Source organism: Primulina tabacum, chromosome 16, assembly GCF_025594145.1.
Source record: "Primulina tabacum isolate GXHZ01 chromosome 16, ASM2559414v2, whole genome shotgun sequence".
Taxonomy (NCBI): Eukaryota; Viridiplantae; Streptophyta; class Magnoliopsida; order Lamiales; family Gesneriaceae; genus Primulina; species Primulina tabacum.
The window spans coordinates 22,452,230-22,469,917 of NC_134565.1; the positions used below are offsets into that span (position 1 = coordinate 22,452,230).

Consider the following 17,688-nt stretch of genomic DNA (forward strand, 5'->3'; position numbering starts at 1 on the left):
TTTATGGCGGAGGAGGAGCAGGAAGTGGTAGAGATTGAGCCAGGCAAGGAGAATCCGAGTGGCTCGAGACCTTGATTTATCCACTTGGGTCAGTTTAATAAACTGTTTGAAAACTAATCTTGATGTTTTTGCCTGGTCCCAGCAGGAATTGACAGGAATCTCACCTCTGATAAGGGAGAAACATTTGAACATCCTCCCGGGATCTCCACCTGTAAAGCAGAAGAAGAGACACTTTGGTCCCGAAATGGATAAAGTGATTGATGTACAGGTCAGAGATTTTCTGAAAGCCGGCCACATTCGGGAAATACAATTTCTTACCTGGCTCTTGAATGTGGTGATGGTGCCAAAGTCTAACGGGAAGTGGAGGATGTGTGTTGACTTCAGGGATCTCAACAAAACTTGTCATAAAGACCATTATCCTCTGCCCAAAATTGATCAGTTGGTGGATTCCACCTCTGGCTATGAACTGCTGAGTTTCATGGATGCTTGCCAGGGGTATCATCAAATTCTCCTGGCCAAGAACGATCAAGACAAAGCCAGTTTCATCACCTCGGGAGGCACATTCTGCTATGTGGTCATGCCTTTCGGGTTGAAGAACGCCGGGGCCACCTATCAGCGTCTCATGAACAAAGTGTTTGAGAAGCAGTTGGGCAGAAATGTGGAAGTGTATGTGGATGATATCTTGGGCAAGTCCAAGGAGGTTGCTGGTTTCATTTCTGATTTAGTAGAGACTTTTGCCACTCTTATGCAATATGGGATCATGCTCAATCTGGCCAAGTGCATCTTTGGCGTAAAGAGTGGTAAATTTTTTGGCTTTATGGTCACTAACCGGGGGATCGAGGTAAATCAAGAGAAGGTCAAGTCAGTGCTAAACATGACGTCCCCTCGATCTGTCCGAGAAGTGCAGAAGCTGACCGGGAGAATTGCTTCTCTTTTCCGGTTCATATCCCAGTCAGCACATCAGAGTTATCTATTTTTTCACATTCTTAGGAAGGCACAGAAGTTTGGGTGGGATGAGAAGTGTGAACAGGCCTTCCGGGATCTTAAAAATCATTTGGCAGAGCTTCCTGTCTTAGTAAGCCAGAGCCCGGGGAGAAATTATTTATCTATCTATCCACCATGAAGTATGCTGTCAGCTTGGTACTTGTGAAGCAAGAGGGCTTTGATCAGAAACCTGTCTATTATTTCAGTCATGCTCTTAGTCCGAGCTACGATATTGTAAAATGGAGAAGATAGCTCTCGCTCTTGTTATGACTGCCCGGAAACTGCGACCTTATTTTCTGTCGCATCAAATTATTGTGCTAAACAATAGTCCTCTTTGGAGAATTATGACTCATTCAGAAGTTTTCGGGAGAATGATTAAATGGATAGTCGAGTTGGGAGAGTATGATATTGAGTACAGGCCTCGGGTTGCCATCAAAGCACAAGCCTTGTCAGATTTCTTATCAGAAATGGTTCAGCCTGATGAAGAGGAGGACTGGAGAGTATTTGTGGATGGGACGTCTAGCCTTTCGAGGTGTGGCGTGGGAGCAGTGATAGAATCTCCCCCGGGAAAGAAGATTAAACTGGCATTAAGAATTGACTCTCGGGTAACTAACAATGAGGTTGTTCTTGCCAGTATCCGAGCTTCCCGGGAAATTGGAGCTTCCCGGATCATTTTGTATTCTGATTCACAATTGATTACTCAGCAGATAAAGGACATTTATGAAGCCAAGGATTATAGGATGCTTAAATATCTCAAGCTCATTCAAGCCCAGGCAGAAGTTTTTGTGGATTGGATTATTGAGCAGATACCACGAGACGAGAATGGGGAAGCAGACGCCTTGGCGAAGATGGTCGTCTCTTTATGAGAAGTCAGTACCTGAGAAGTACTGCATGTTTCCGAGTTAATCCTCTCCACAGAAGAAGAGACATTGCCAACACTTGAGGATTCTTGGATGACACCCCTGATCATATTCATTGTAAGAAATAAATTACCTGAAGACAAAGCTCAAGCTCAAAAGATCAAGAGACAAGATCCCAAGTTTGTTCTCTTAAATAAAATCTTGTACATGAAATCATTTCAGGGACCTCTGTTAAAGTTCTTACGTATGGGAGAGGTGGATTATGTCCTCCTGAAGATTCATGAAGGGTGTTGCGGAGAGCATCTCGGAGGAATAGCATTGGCCCGAAAAGCAATACTTGCGGGATTTTGGTGGCCCACTATTAACCAAGACTCTGACCGAGTTGTCCAAGCTTGTGAGGGTTGTCAACATCACTCTAATTTTCAGCAGCCATCCGGCCACTCTCATGAAGCCTATATGGGCATCTTTACCCTTCGATCAGTGGGGCATGGACATTGTTGGTCCCTTTCCAGTTGCCCGGGCTTAGAAGAAATTTCGGTTGGTGGCTGTTGATTATTTTTCTAAGTGGGTAGAGGCCGAGCCCCTGGGAAGGATTACTTAGCAGGAAGTTTTGAAGTTTCTATGGAAGAATATTTTATGCCAATTTGGAGTCCCCAGGAGACTAATCTCGGACAACAGGAGGTAGTTTCAGGGAAAAGAGATCACGGTTTGGTGCCAAGAAATGAAAATCACTTGTTCTTTCACTTCTGTTGCTTATCCTCAAGCCAATGGTCAAACAGATGTTTTTAACAGAATTATTGTGCAAGCCTTGAAAACTAGGCTACGAGGAAAAGAAAAAGACTGGGAGGAGAAGTTGCCTAGTATTCTCTGGACGTACAGAACTACTCCCCGAAGCACCTACTCAAGAGACTCCTTTTAATCTGGTATATGGTTCTGAATCAGTTCTTCTGGTGGAAATTGGGTAATCTTCGGCTCGGGTAGAATCTTACCCGGATGACAATGATCAAGGCCGGGCAATGGAGTTGGATTTAGTAGAAGAGCAGAGAGAGCAAGCTCTGATTCGAATGGAAGCTTACCGAGGTCGGGTTATGAAATCATATAACAGGCGAAGTCCGAATACGAGACTTTAAGATAGGAGATCTGGTGATGAAAAAAGTCAATCCAGCAGGAGATGTTGGAAAATTGGAAGCTTGCTGGGAAGGACCTTTTAAAATAATTCGGAAAGTTAGCTCAAGAACTTTTTATCTAGAGGATGCTCAAGGACGCTCTCTCAAACAACCATGGAATGTATTTCATTTAAATAAGTATTTTGCTTGAAAGATGTAATTATTGGTTAAAGATATAATGAAAGTTGTGTTCTTCTCAGAAAGAGTATGAATGTGAATATTATATCTAAACCCGGGATGTACAAAGCCCCGATTAATCTATAAGACCCGGGACATGATCCCCGGCCCAAGGCTCCGTACCTTGGTTATTAATAAGCCAAGGGCTCTACACCGTGGCTCAGGGCACCACACCTCGACCATTCCCAAGACTGGGGACATGATCCCTAGCCCAAGCCTCCGTACCTTGGTTATTAATAAGCCCAAGGCTCTACACCCTGGCTCGGGGCACCACACATCGACCATTCCCAAGTCACGGGACATGATCCCCGGCCTCAGGCTCTGTACCTTGGTTATTAATAAGCACATGAATCTACACCCTAGCTTGGGCACGACACCTCGACCATTCCCAAGTCCCGGGACATGATCCCCGGACCAAGGCTCCGTAAGCTTGGTTACTAATAATCCCAGGGCTCTACACCCTGGCTCGGGCACCACACCTCGACCATTCCCAAGTCCTGGGACATGATACTCGGCCCAAGGCTTCGTACCTTGGTTATTAATAAGCTCAGGGCTCTACACCGTGGCTCTGGACACCACATCTCGACCATTCCCAAGTCCCAGGACATGATCCCCGGCCCAAGGCTCGATACCTTGGTTATTAATAAGCTCAGGGCTCTACACCCTGGCTCGGGGCACCACACCTACACCATTCCTAAGTCCCGGGACATGATCCCCGGTCCAAGGCTCCGTACCTTGCTTATTAATAAGCCCAGGGCTCTACACCCTAGCTCAAGGCACCACACCTCGACCATTCCCAAGACCCGAGACATGATCACCGGCCCAAGACTCAGTACTTTGGTTACTAATAAGCCCAGGGCTCTACACCTAGCTCGGGACACCATACCTCGACCATTCTCAAGTCCCGGGACATGATCCCCGAACCAAGGCTGTGTACCTTGGTTATTAAAAATCCAGGGATCTACACCCTAGCTCGAGTCATCACACCTTGACCATTCCCAAGTCATGGGACATGATCCCCAGCCCAAGGCTCCGTACCTTGGTTATTAATAAGCCCAAGGCTTACACCCTGGCTCGAGGCACTACACCTCGACCATTCCCAAGTCTCGGGACATGATCTCAGGCCCAAGGCTTCGTACCTTGATTATTAATAAGCCCAGGGCTATACACCCTGGCTCGGAGCACAACGCCTCCACCATTCCCAAGTCCCGAGACATGATCCCCGGTCCAAGGCTCTGTACTTTGGTTATTAATAATCCCAGGGCTCTACACCCTAGCTCGAGGCACCACACCTCGACCATTCCCAACTCCCAAGACATGATCCCACTGCCCAAGACTCCGTATCTTGGTTATTAATAAGCTCAGGGATGTACACTCTGGCTCGGGACACCTCACCTCGACCATTCTCAAGTCCCAGACATAATCTCAAGCCCAAGGCTCCGTACCTTGGTTATTAATACGCCCAGGACTCTACACCCTGGCTCGGGGCACCACACCTTGACCATTCCCAAGTCCCGGTACATGATCCCCGGCCCAAGGCTCCGTACCTTGGTTATTAATAAGCCCAGGGCTCTACACCCTGGCTCGGGGCACCACACCTCGACCATTCCCAAGTCTCGGGGCATGATCCCCGGCCCAGGGTTCCGTACTCTAGTTATTGAAAAAAACCAGGGCTCTGTGCCCTGACTTAGAGGTTTTTCACCTCGATCATTTTACTAAGTACAAGGATTTTATTCAACCCAGGGCTCAACATCCCGATTACTTATTTCGAGTGACTGGATAATTTCCAACACTTAGAAAAATTTTCATTATCATTCATAAGTAAGTCCTGATTGAATTTTTTCTAGAGGCTTGGAATGAAGGTTATATTACAAGAGATATTCGGGAAAGCACCATATTTAAAATGAAGAAATTTCATTAATAAAAGCCCGGAGGCTGAGGTTTACAGTAAATAAAGCAATCGAAAAACTACAACCCTACTCTAAATCTATTGGAGCAGGCTGCTCCTCCGCCTCTCCTTCTGGAGCCATCTCCGACTCTTCCTTAGCTGTATTGTTCTTGGGAAGGGAATCGATGGCTTTATCTATATCCGGAAAGCCTTCCTTATCTGCAGGGAGGAAACCCTCCACTTCAAATTGCTCGTAGCATTTTTCGAAGCCGACTTTGAACTAGTTGTAAGATTTATCTTCAATAGCCGCTTGAAACTCGGAGGATTTGAGGAAAGAGGTCTGCCACTCCTCCTGAGTAAGCTGCCTGGCCCCCAGCCTTTATGGCTTCATCCTCGAGATAACGAGCTCTGGATTCCAAGAATGAAGAGCGCTTCTGCTAGTTCTCTTCCCGGATCAAGCCTTCACCCTGACCAGTCTGAGCAGAGGCCAGTTGCTGGTTAGCCACTTCTAGGGAAGCTTTGAGACTTGTGGTCTCTTCTTCATGGGCCCTCGTAACCCAGGCCAGCTCTTCCTGTATTTGCCTATGAAGATCATGGAAGGCCCGGGCCCGACCAGCTTTCTTCTTGGCCATTAGGGCCACTTATTCAAATGCCGAGATAAGCATTTGAACTCCTTCGAGAAAGATATTGGCCCGAGAGGGTGGTTGCCTGGAAGTTTGGCAGTAGGAGGGAACCTGTTCAGTCATCGAGGGGCGTAGCCCGGAAGCTTGATCAGCCGGAGGGGCCTCCTCTTCAGGGGCAGCCATTGCTCTTCTCTTGCGATGCCGCTAGAAGGATGTGATCCACATCCTCTTCAGAAGACTGGAGCGAGGCAGTAGTCTGGGGTAATGGCCCCGCTCCGCTTGGCTCGGCCACTTGGGTAGTGATCAGGACTTCAGTTTCATTGGGCTCCTCGGGCCAGGGCTTTCTGGGCTGGTGCTTCCTTAGCCTCTTTCTTCTTCTCGGCCGCTGCTGCAATCTCAGCTGCCCTTTTTGTGACAAAATGTCCTGCATCTCAGTATCACCTGTAAGATAGAGTTGTAATTAATATTGTGAATGGAAAAGAAGTAAATAAACATAAGAGTAAAAGAATATTACTAGGTTGAGCACCCGAGCCAACCACTTCCTCAATTACCCTGCCTATAGGGTCCTCAGCCTGGTACTCAACCCGTATGTAACGAAATTTTCCTCTTCCAGGAGGACAGAGGAAGAAAATCTCCTTCCCCCTACAAGATCGTTACTTCTAGAGTAGGGCACTTCAAGTTTATAGACGTGAGGGAGCTCGGGTTGGGTAAGGATATTGGGTAAGAAGCTGGTTAGATATGGAGGATTGGAAGGAAAGGTTATGTAAAAGAATCTGTCTTTCCACCCCTTTAGAGAATAAGGGATGTCATCAAGGAATCGACTTTTCAGCCGGGCAGAGAGGGAAAAAAGCATTGTCACCTAAGCAACAAATGAAAAAGTAAAAGAGGATGAGGGGGTTGATGAGAAGGTTGTTCATTTTAAAAAGAATAAATATTGAGGCCATGATACGGAAGGAGTTGGGTGGAGTTGGTTTATGGGAACCTTAATAAAATGGGCCACATCAATGTATAAGGAAGAGATGGGAAACCTAAGACCACTACGAAGCTGGTCCTTAAAGAAAGTGTAAAAACCCTTTGGAGGCTTGCCTGCCCTATCCGAAGGACCGGGAATAAGGATTGAGAAGGAAGCAGGGATAGAGCCTATGGTTCTAAGCTCTTCCTCGGCCCCAGAACGAAGGGTGCTTGCCATGGTAGAAAACCATGGGGTACTCGAGGATTCAGAGGAGGGTGGGTTGGAGGCTAGGGCTTTGCCCTTCCCCTTCTTAGAAACTCAAGAGGGGCCCACAGCAGAGGTTTTAACCCACGGTTTCTTCATTTTTCGGGGAGGGATAGTCAAAGAAATCTTGGGGGGAGGGGAAGAGGAGGAATCGGAGCGAACCTCCGATGATTCATACTCCGATGAACCTTGCGCGTTCACCCCAGAGGTGAAGGAGGTGGAGTTCCACATTTTTAAGAAAAGAAAGAGGGGACTTACGTGAATCGATTGGAGATGAAGGCTTGAGAGTAGGAAGATCGCCAGAGTGGAGGAGCGCTGAACCTCGGAGAAAGCAAGAAATATGGAGAGAATTTGAAATTGCAGAAAGTGACAATGAAGAAGGTGGGTTGTTATATATAGGAAAAGGGAGGTGTGATCTCTACCGTTGATCTGAAGTTGAATTAGACTGGTTAGGATGCATCTTGGAAAATGCGACATAATATGAAAGAACGTGCACGGATATCGAAGCGTCAGACTTATCGTATTTTTGGAATACGAAACGTTTCGAACTGTTTTAATTCTAGGACATACGTCATCATGACATCATCTCCACTACCCGAGAAGACTAAACGACAAAAATATTTTCAAAGTCCGGGAGACATAAGGCCCCGACATCTTTTTCAAAGTCCGGGAGACATAAGGCTCCAGCATCTTTTTCAAAGTCCAAGAGACATAAGGCCCCGTCATCTTATTCAAAATCCAGGAGACACAAGGCCCCGACATCTTATTAAAAGTCCGAGAGACACGAGTTCTCTTACGCTCGGGAGATTGAAGCTCCCGGTACCTCATCCCCTCTCTGGGATATTTAAAGCCCCCTGTTGCACTTATGAGTTTGGATTGATTTCTTGCTATCGAGGCCCAAGCATTATTGATATGGAGACTACTATCTTCAGCAGCCGGGCTTGTGAATACCCGAGATATGTTCTCCCTGGGCAATCAGGAGCCCGGGCTCTCGTGCAAGCTCCCGGGAAATTTTACTCGGGTTATCCTCGAGAAGCGCATCACACTCGAGTGTATCTGTACGGGCTACCTTATGCTTGGCAATCATTACTGTCAAAAATACATGGGTTTGGCGTGTCAGGGAAGTCATCAAAAACAGGGTATGGGAAGCCGCCTTACCATACTTAGCAGGTGGGCATTTAAAACAAGATAATCATGAGATTTCCTCTTATAAATAGCAGGTATATTTCTCATTTACAGATTTTGAAATTTTGCATCTTCGGGTATTCACATATATTACCCTTATCCTTCATCTTCAACATGCTAATTTAAGCATCAGAGTGGCCACGCCGGACACCCCTCCGGCGCCCATTCACGAGTTCATCTTCTTGTTTGCACATTACAGTCGCAAAGGCCATATTATACGGAGATATATATTCATCACAGATATATCTTCCCTTGCTCATTTTCCTTAAACACAAAAAACTCTTATCAGATCCAGTAGATTGCCCCGATCCATCTCACCCGATCTACCCGGATCACATCAATTCCCTAATATGGTATTCAGAAAATTGATCGTGTAGGCACACAGCCAGAAACTCAAAAGAGGGGGAGAGACAGGGTAAGGTGGTGATTAATGTAAGAGGTGAAACTTTAAATTTAGGAAAATAAAACTTTCGAACCTTTTTCATCTAACTGGCATTGGCTCTTTTGTATTTGCGTCAGCAATTATTGGTAGAAATCTACATAAGATAACAGGCCTTGATTCATCTAAATACTTGGCTTCGAATTCATCTAAATACTTGGCAACTCCATCCCACCGCACCGTTGTAACGCATTATTGCATAAAAATATTTTGATTTCTACATCAAATATAAAATCCATGTCCAGACTATCTTTTTGAACTCTAGAATATTCTCTATGCATCTTCTGCTAAAGTTTTAACGGCAAAGACAGTCTGAAGGGTGAGTCTCCAAATTGGAAAAAAAATCTATCAATGTTAATATGTAATATATTTAACTAAAAATGGGACCCTATACATAATTTCTCTTTTATTCTGTTATGTCTACAGATTTACAAGCAGCTATAATGAAGCTTACAGACTAACTCAAACCGGTGAATTCAGCGTGCCACCTGAATACACGGATCAGTACTGCAATGGACCGTGCATAGCCGAAACACAGCATGTACTAGATTGCGTGGATGGTATTGTAAAAAACTTCTTATTCTTCAACAGGGCTACTCTTAGCAACTTGAGATATGTAATCAGTGGTGGATGTAGCTATGGTCCTAAAAGAGGTACCAAACGACACCTTAATAAAACCTAGTCTCTTGCCTCAATTCCAACTTACGATTAAGCTCTATCATGTGAAGTGCTGTAAATAAGGAGTTGTGTTGTGACAGGTAACTTGAACGTGGCTGAGCATTTTCGATCAGATGAAAGTAGTGCGAGCAAGACGTCTGGATGTGCTGCAATGTACGTGTTTGTGCTTGTGACGACGTTTCATATATTGTTCTAAATGCACAAACTGTTGGAATATGTTGAGAAGGATGGAGATTCTTGATTTTTGATGAGATGAAACTTATTACTTATTTACCGATGATTTCAGTTATGGACAAATCTAGCAAACGAACTATGTCAAATTATAGCAAATGGATGATGAGTTCAAGTATCGATCTCAGTTAAACTAATATTAATTACTAGAATTTTTATCACTTATCTTAAGATAGACAAAGTAATTAAAAGGATGATATATGAATTATTAATTTAAACTATTAAATAAAATAAGGGTAAATTTGAAATCAGTACCTAAAATGAATTGGATTTGGATTTAGTACCTGGAGAGAGAAAATTCTTTTATAAATGCCAAAAATACCCCTATACGCAATTTGATTTAATTGATCACCGCAGCTCCCAAAAATGGTATCAGAGCTTAAGGTTAATTATTTCAAACACATGATTTATTATTATAAAGAAACGAAATGTTTGAGGAGGAGAATTTCGAAAAAATTATGTAATCCGAACTTAGGTTCGAAGAAAATAATTTTCAAGATTTATTCCAATATTTTGGAATATACACAAGTTTATATAACCTTGGTTAGATATCAAGTACAGAAAGGGACGCTTGCAGCACCCTCAGGTAAACTCTGAGGTAAACTTATGATTCAAGCAAATAAGTTTCTGGAGATAATGTCAGATTCATCTAAGCTCTCTTTAGATCTTAGAGAAATCCAGAAAACAGTACAAAATTACGGCAACATGCTATATTTTGTACCCCAACGAGTTGAAGAAATCCTTGAAAACCAGGAAGAAATTCTTGGAATATTAAAGGATATTCAAACAAGAATTCAAAAACTAAAACAACAATCAGGTTCTAGTAAAAGAACTTCAGGAGGACGGTTACCACCATCATTTGGCATCGAACCTTTGTTACATCAACAAGGAAATGCCAGAGTGGTGTCAAAACCATTGACTGAAGAAGAAAAGATGATCAATCTAATTAAATCTATCTCAGAAAAGAAATTAATCTGATGACAACATTAGAAAGGATTGGTCTGGAGGATCTACAAGAGCTTGCGGAATCTTTCGCAAATCTCAAAGTTGTAGATCTAAAGAAGAACACGGAAGGATGTGAAATGCCTGATATAACATGGTCATCTACTCAGGAACCACCAAGGAAAAGGGTGGGATCTCATAATGATAATATGAGAGAATCCCAATCTGATTTCCATACTGGTGGAGGATCACACCCAGCGAGTACAAGGAAAAGGAGAAGTCAAATTCTCTTGCACCAAACACCCAACGGGAAGACTGTTTTAGATCCTATACATCCTTACGGGGTTATGCTTAACCTTGATGTATTAGATTTCAAAAACAGAGAAGATCTCATAGATGATTGGACACCTGCTATGAGAATCGCAGCAGGAACACTTGATCTCAACAAAAAAGGATTCATTAAACTTTTAGAAATGAGTCTTATGGGATCAGTGAAAATTGCTTGGGACTTGACTTCATTAGAAATGAAATAGTCAGTCCTGGCCGGTGAATCTCTTAGTGAGATCGTTGGAAAAATGGCTACCTATTTAAAGCACAATTTATAGGGGTAGACTATTTTAACAGTCAAGATACAGAGAAAAGAAAGAAATATACTCAGGCTCTATATAGTCTTGAATTACATGAGATATGTTTAGTGGATGAATACATTATGTTATTCACTAAATATCGATGGAATTCAGGAGTCGAAAGAAGATATAGCTATGCAGCTTTTCTTCGCAAAAATGCCAACGTTCTGGAAATGGAAATCCCAATGGAACTTACGGGAAATAGAATGGAGATGCAGTTAATTCCTTCCGAAGAAATTAAGGAGGAATTACAAAAACTCAAGATAGAAGTAAAAAGGACTATGTCCTGGATTCATATTGGAGCAATCCAGATTATGATAAAGGCTACTTTCAAAGAAGGGATAGATTCACCTATTGATATTGCTATATGCAATAAAAGAATGGGAAATCTACAAGATTCAGTACTGGGAACTATCTCAGGAAATCTCTGTGCAGGAAAGATTGTAGGAGTAATATATCCAAGGATAGCCTACAACCTGGCAGATTGAGATTTCAGCCGAGCCTTGACATTACATCAGAATTTCAAGGAAAATAGGCTGATGAAAGAAGGTAATAGACCATATTCTATTACTTATCAGATTTCATATGCTCTATCTAATACACATCATTCCGAATTGTTTATTAGAAATGAGTTCATTGAAATACCTGAGATATTCGGAAAAGTTGCTCAGGAAATTTATCCAGAACGAGTTGAGTTTCCTTTAATACAGGAAACAGATATCCAAATACAAGACAAACCGATTCTACAAAAGAATCAAAGTCTTAGATTGGAATCAAGAAGACTATCTTTTCAGGGATATAGAATTACAAGTTACAGGTGGGGAAAAATGTCTGTAATAGAAACCCAACAGGAGCTAAAAAGTTTTTCTACAATGGGAAAGCATAGAAGCCCAGAAAGGTGAAAGGAAGTAGAAATAGTATTTGATATTACAAAGCAAATGAATCAATTTCCTTGTAATTCAATATACTATTTGGAACAACCGATGATAGGAACTTACCAAGGAATGATTAATATCGGAGAATTGGAAGTTCATATTCAAGGAATTCCAGGGAAAGAATCAGATCGACTGATTCTGGGACTAGAGTTTCTCGAGGAACACAAACTTTGAAAACGTCTAGGATACGGAATGGAGTTTATGGCAGAGGATAAGATGTGGAAAATCCAATGACCACAAGCCCACTCTCCATATACATTCCAGTAGGAATGTTTTATGAACAATATAAGGCAGAATAATTTGTTGCTTATATTGATTCAGGTGCTGGAATATGTACAGAAAAACGAGGAGTTTTTGCAAATAATTTGGAAGAAGAATTACCTTGGAAGAGATTTTTCCAGAAGAATCTTAATCTTATGTAAAGGGATTAAGATGACTGAAATCATGATTGGCGGTGCTGGACAAACACCTTGGTACAAGGTGAAAACACCACCAATTTATTTTCATGATACAGGAGCTGACATATTGTTAGGAAATAATTTCCTACAAATGTTCAAGTCCTATACTCAAGAAAATGAGACTAGACGATTAGTGTTCACAACACCCTGTGATCACAAAATCATAGTCCAGAGACTACGAGAGGCATTTTACAGAAAATTGCTGATCCAGTTTTGCAGCAAGCGTGGTGATTCAGGACAAATTCTGAATCCAAAAATGAAGGATTCTAGAAGATTTGGAGAAACAATGCTCCAGTTAAGAGCAGACCAAGTACTCAAACCAGAAGATATAGAATGCCTTAAGATAACTCTACAAACGAATAAAGTAGAGTTCGAATCTAAGGTATCATTGGAAGATGTCAAGAAAAGGATCAAAGAAAATTACAATGAAGATCCCTTGACATGGTGGGGCAGAAATCAACTCAAAGCTTGCCTTAAAATTAAGGAAGGCAAAGAGTATGAATTTGTCCGTTGCAAGCCTATCCCAATGAATATCATTGATCAAAGGGATATGCAGATTATAATCAAGGAACATTTGGACCTTGGTTTAATCAAAGCAGGTATGTCACCATATAGTAGTCCAGGTTTCCTGGTAAGAAACCATGGTGAGATAAAACGAGGAAAACCCAAATTGGTTATTAATTATCAAGAAATTAATAAGATTCTGGAGTTTGATGGTTATTTTATACCTAGTAGAGAACACTTGATTAGTTGCATTCGCAATGCCAAGATATTCTCTAAGTTCGACTGTAAGTCTGGATTTTATCAAATTCGGATGCAGAAGAAAGCAAGAAATTCACAGCTTTCTTCACACCTCAAGGACATTATATTTGGGAAGTATTACCAATGAGATTGGCTAATTCACCCCAGATATTTCAAAGGAAAATGGATAATCTTTTTAAAGATTATTTTAAATTTATGTTTGTTTATAGTGACGATGTTTTAATAGCATCTAAAAATATGGATGAACATGTTAAACACTTGGAGATTTTCTCTAAGGTTTGCAAAAAAGAAGGTCTGGTTTTATCTGAAAAGAAAGCAGTCATTGCAGAAAGAAAGATTGAATTCCTCAGAATTGAAATCGATGAGTCAGGAATAATTTTGCAAGACCACATAGTCGAAAAGGTACTGAATTTTCCAGAAAGTCTCAAAGACAAGAAACAACTTCAAAGTTTTCTGGGAGTTGTTAATTTTGCTGGGATGTTTATTAAAACCCTAGCAAAACACAGGAAATTATTTAGTCCATTATTGAAAAAAGATGCAAGATTTATATGGACAAAAGAACACAAAGAAGGACTTGTCCATTTAAAGGAGATTTGTAAAAATCTTCCAAAAATGGCTATTCCTCAAGACGAAGATGATCTGGTATTATATACCGATGCCAGTGATCATTCGTGGGCAGCAGTTCTTACTAAGCTCACACCAGATGGAGAATAACCATGCAGATATTGTAGTGGGTTATTCTCAGATGTAGAAGCTATCAGATAGCATATCAACGAGAAGGAATTTTATGCAGTAAAAAGGGCTTTTGAAAAATGACCATTATTTTTACTTGTAAAGAAATTTACTTTAAAAGTTGATAACACACAGGTAAAAGCTTTCTTAAGGAATAGAATTGAGTCTAAACCTGAGAAGGCCAGATTATTAAGATGGCAGGCACTATGTCAGAATTATATTTTTGATATTGTGATAATAAAATCTCATGAAAATATTCTTGCAGATTTTTTAACAAGAGATGGACAGCGGTGATATCGAACGCCATCATCAAGATGCAGAGGCATTTGAGGGAACACATTGAAATGCTTCAAAACGAGTTTAACAAGTTGGTGTTAAACGCAGAAGTTGCGGGAAGGCTACAACAAGCCGATAAGAGAGTTGTCTCTGATCGAATTACAGGATGTTTAAAGGCTTATACTCAGTTATGGTCTGTAACACAAAGGCCTATCCTCCAAGGTATTGAGAAGCCATTGGTTTCCCAAATGGAGAGTTTTCGAGTACAGGACTCTATACCTAGAGCAGGGGATTCAAATACCCATAGCACAAGTGTTAAGTTGGGATCATCTCAAGATGAGTCGGCTGAAACAAAAATTGAGACTCCTGATTCTTATCTTGAGTCTTCCAGTCAACTCTTCACCTCGGTGATTGAAGAGGGAGAGATCAACCTTAGGCCTCGTACTGACAAAGGACAAATCTAAGGTTGGTACTAATGAAGTTGCAATTTCTCCATTTCGGTTTACCAACAGAACTGGGAGAAATTAAAAACAAGAGTTGGCATTAACCCAGCTACTAATAGGGTTGATGTATCAGGGAAATTTCCTAGGATATGGATGAAACCTAATTCATATCCCAAGGAGCTCAAAGCCTGGTATGAATTCAGGGCTCTTGCCTCAGTTTATACCACCTCACCTAGCTTTCCGGAAATTTCAGGATTACCTAAATGGATTCAGGAAGCTGTTCATGAAACTTGGGCGAATAACGATTATTTGTCCAGAAGAGATGTTTTGGAGCTATACTTTTTCAGTGCAGCACCAGAACCAGCAGGGAAAGGTTCACACGAAGTCCTTTCATTTCATCAAGTTAAGGAGGCCAGATATAAATATTCAGAAATTTATCAAGGATCCTCCGACAGAAGAAACACCTCTGGTTGCTTCAATAACTGAAGACGATATTTCAACCAGAAGAGCATGGGGTTTATGGGTCTGTCTCACTGAGATGGACAAAGTCAAGTTTCCATTCAAGTTTTATCAAAATTCTTTGAATGGATCGTTCCTAGTTAAATACAATGACAGGAAAAACCACAAGTTTTGCAGAAGAAATATTTGAAAAGAAAAGAAATCTTCTGTGGAACAGCAAGCTGCCGACAGGTAAAGAGACTCGTCGGAAATTCTGCAATATGGCAGATGTAGGAAGATGGTCAGAAAATATATGTCCTGAATGCCAGAATCAGAAAGAACCGGAGTTCGGTAAAGGTTTCAAACCGAGATCTGATCGGAAATATTTTACCGAAACAAGGACAAAGGGGGAAGGACCACCAGCACATTTTCCTCGAGGAAACAAGAAGCCAAAGATTCCTCGACAAATTTAAAAGGAACATGTGATCATCCCACCTGAAACAAGAAGGACCATTATGTGAAAAAACCATGTGAGTGGAATTCAAGGACCACCAATAATCGGTGGAAAAAGAACAAGGACCACCAATAATATGTGAAAAATGACAAAGAACATTGGATTCCTTATCTTTAAAGATAAAAGAAATATGATAAAGAGACAAGAAAACTGAACCCAAAAATCATACTATAAATAATGGTAAATGGGAACCAGTAAACCACACCAGAAAGAAACCTAAAGAAAATGTATTACACATATCTAAAGGTTTTAAAAAGAAGGATCAAATACAAGAGAAAAGAGATGAAAGCTCTTAGTGAGCTAGTAAAACATTTCCAAGAAAAAGAAAATGAAATTACAGCGGATCTCTTTCAGACTCATCTCTACAGGTATCACGAGGAGATGAAAGAAGATGAAAAGTTAATTTCTAGATTACTAATCTAGAAGAAGACAAATCAAGAAAGATGGAAGGACCATCTCAATGGACCACTCAACCACTACATGGTCCATGTGCAAGCTGTAAAGTCTTATCAAGATTTGGAATCCGAATTTCAAATCCGAAGAAGCCTTCTATAATTAAGGAAGGAAGGAAGAAGTGAAGATCATCGAACATTTTCCTCATTTCTTTCAACAAATAAATTGTAATATTTTCTTTCCAGTTCATGTGTTTTTCAAGTTCGGCTACTATTAGTAGCTAAACAAGTTCCTCCTCCTCTACAGGAGGTTTCAATGTATTAATAAATGTTTGTGTTTGAATAAAGAGATCTTTGATCTTAGCCCCTCTCATGTATTATTTTCAAAATTTTATCTTCTATTGTACACTCTAAAGTAGGAAACGAATTAGAGTTGTGTCAAGTGCTGCTGAAGGAATCTGCGTCGGTAACCATCGGTTGCGATCGCGTGGTTGGACTATGAGGAGCAGTTCGTAAAATACGGTGGATATAACCCGGTGGCACTCCGGTCAAAGAGGTATAAGATTTAATTTACTTTACGGAAGCATGATGGGCCATTATTTTGAAAAAGAAAATTCAATTATTTAAAATTAAAGTATGAAGGGTATTTTGGGGAATTGGGTAGTAAAACCAAAATTGATAAATTTTGGGTACTGAAACCTAAGTTGCCCCTAAAATAATTACATTAACAATGACATATTCAAATATATTCAACTTCAAATAAAGAATTAAAACACATAACGGTATCAAATTCTACTATGTTGACACATATAAAATTCAATTAATTATTAACTTCTTGACAATTACGGTGAAATCCCCAATTTCTCCGTGGAATTTCAGTTTTTACCTAAAATCGTATACTGAAATCGAATATTATTTCTAGTCAATACAAACGTGTATTAATTGACGTTTTTGTTGTTATATTTAAATAGTCCATCTTTCAATTCGTGATTAATCAACAGAAACGTAAATAGGTGATTAGACTATTAACAAGAAAAATTAAATCAACATCAATCAATAATTAAAATTAAAAAAATAATATATTGACAATAAAACCAAATACTAAACAGAGTATCGTTTGACCGTATCGTAATTTTAACTAAAAAAATTATTCAATAAAATCAAAACAAAGCAAAAACACAATGTTTGAATTCATAAGAATAACTTTTAGGAAGGAAAAAGAAAATCTCAGCGTAGTTGACATGATTCCTCCTTTGAAATTGTCTTCCTCTTCTCTCAAACCCTAGCAGCTTCCTTTTCCTCCAAGTCCCAAGAGAAAGTTGTTGTGTTGTCTTCTTCCAAATTCTCCTTCTCTTCACGTAAAATTTTGTTTCCTTTGTCTCTCTGTTCTCTTGAAATTATGTTCTCTTCCTCTCTTCTTATACCTTTTATTTCAACTTTATGAATCCAATCATCTAAATCTTTGAAGTCCATATCACGTTCAAGTTGTTGATAATATTGTAGATATTTTATTTTTAAAAAGCGAAGCGTTCAGTCTCTATCAAAATTTGTCTAGATTTTTTTTCAAAACTTCAAAATTTTTCATGATAATGTTTTTTCTTTTTTCTCAAATTCAACAACTCGTCGTAAGCTTGAAATTTTGATGTTGGGAGGTGGGAATGGAGTTTTCTATACATAGTCTCTCGAATGTCACTATATTTTGTGGTATATGTGATACAAGAAT

At 40.6% G+C, this 17,688-nt stretch overlaps 1 protein-coding gene across 1 annotated transcript; it reads left to right on the forward strand.

The window, feature by feature from the left end:
• Nucleotides 1-1,223: 1,223 nt before the first annotated feature.
• LOC142528408 (uncharacterized) lies at nucleotides 1,224-1,850 on the forward strand. The gene has a single exon (XM_075633454.1). It carries the CDS (start codon nucleotides 1,224-1,226, stop codon nucleotides 1,848-1,850), a length of 627 nt encoding a protein of 208 aa, XP_075489569.1.
• Nucleotides 1,851-17,688: the final 15,838 nt, after the last annotated feature.

Excerpts from the sequence above, each read along its gene's own strand:
- LOC142528408 (XM_075633454.1), top strand. The coding sequence starts at position 1,224 with ATGGAGAAGATAGCTCTCGCTCTTGTTATGACTGCCCGGAAACTGCGA.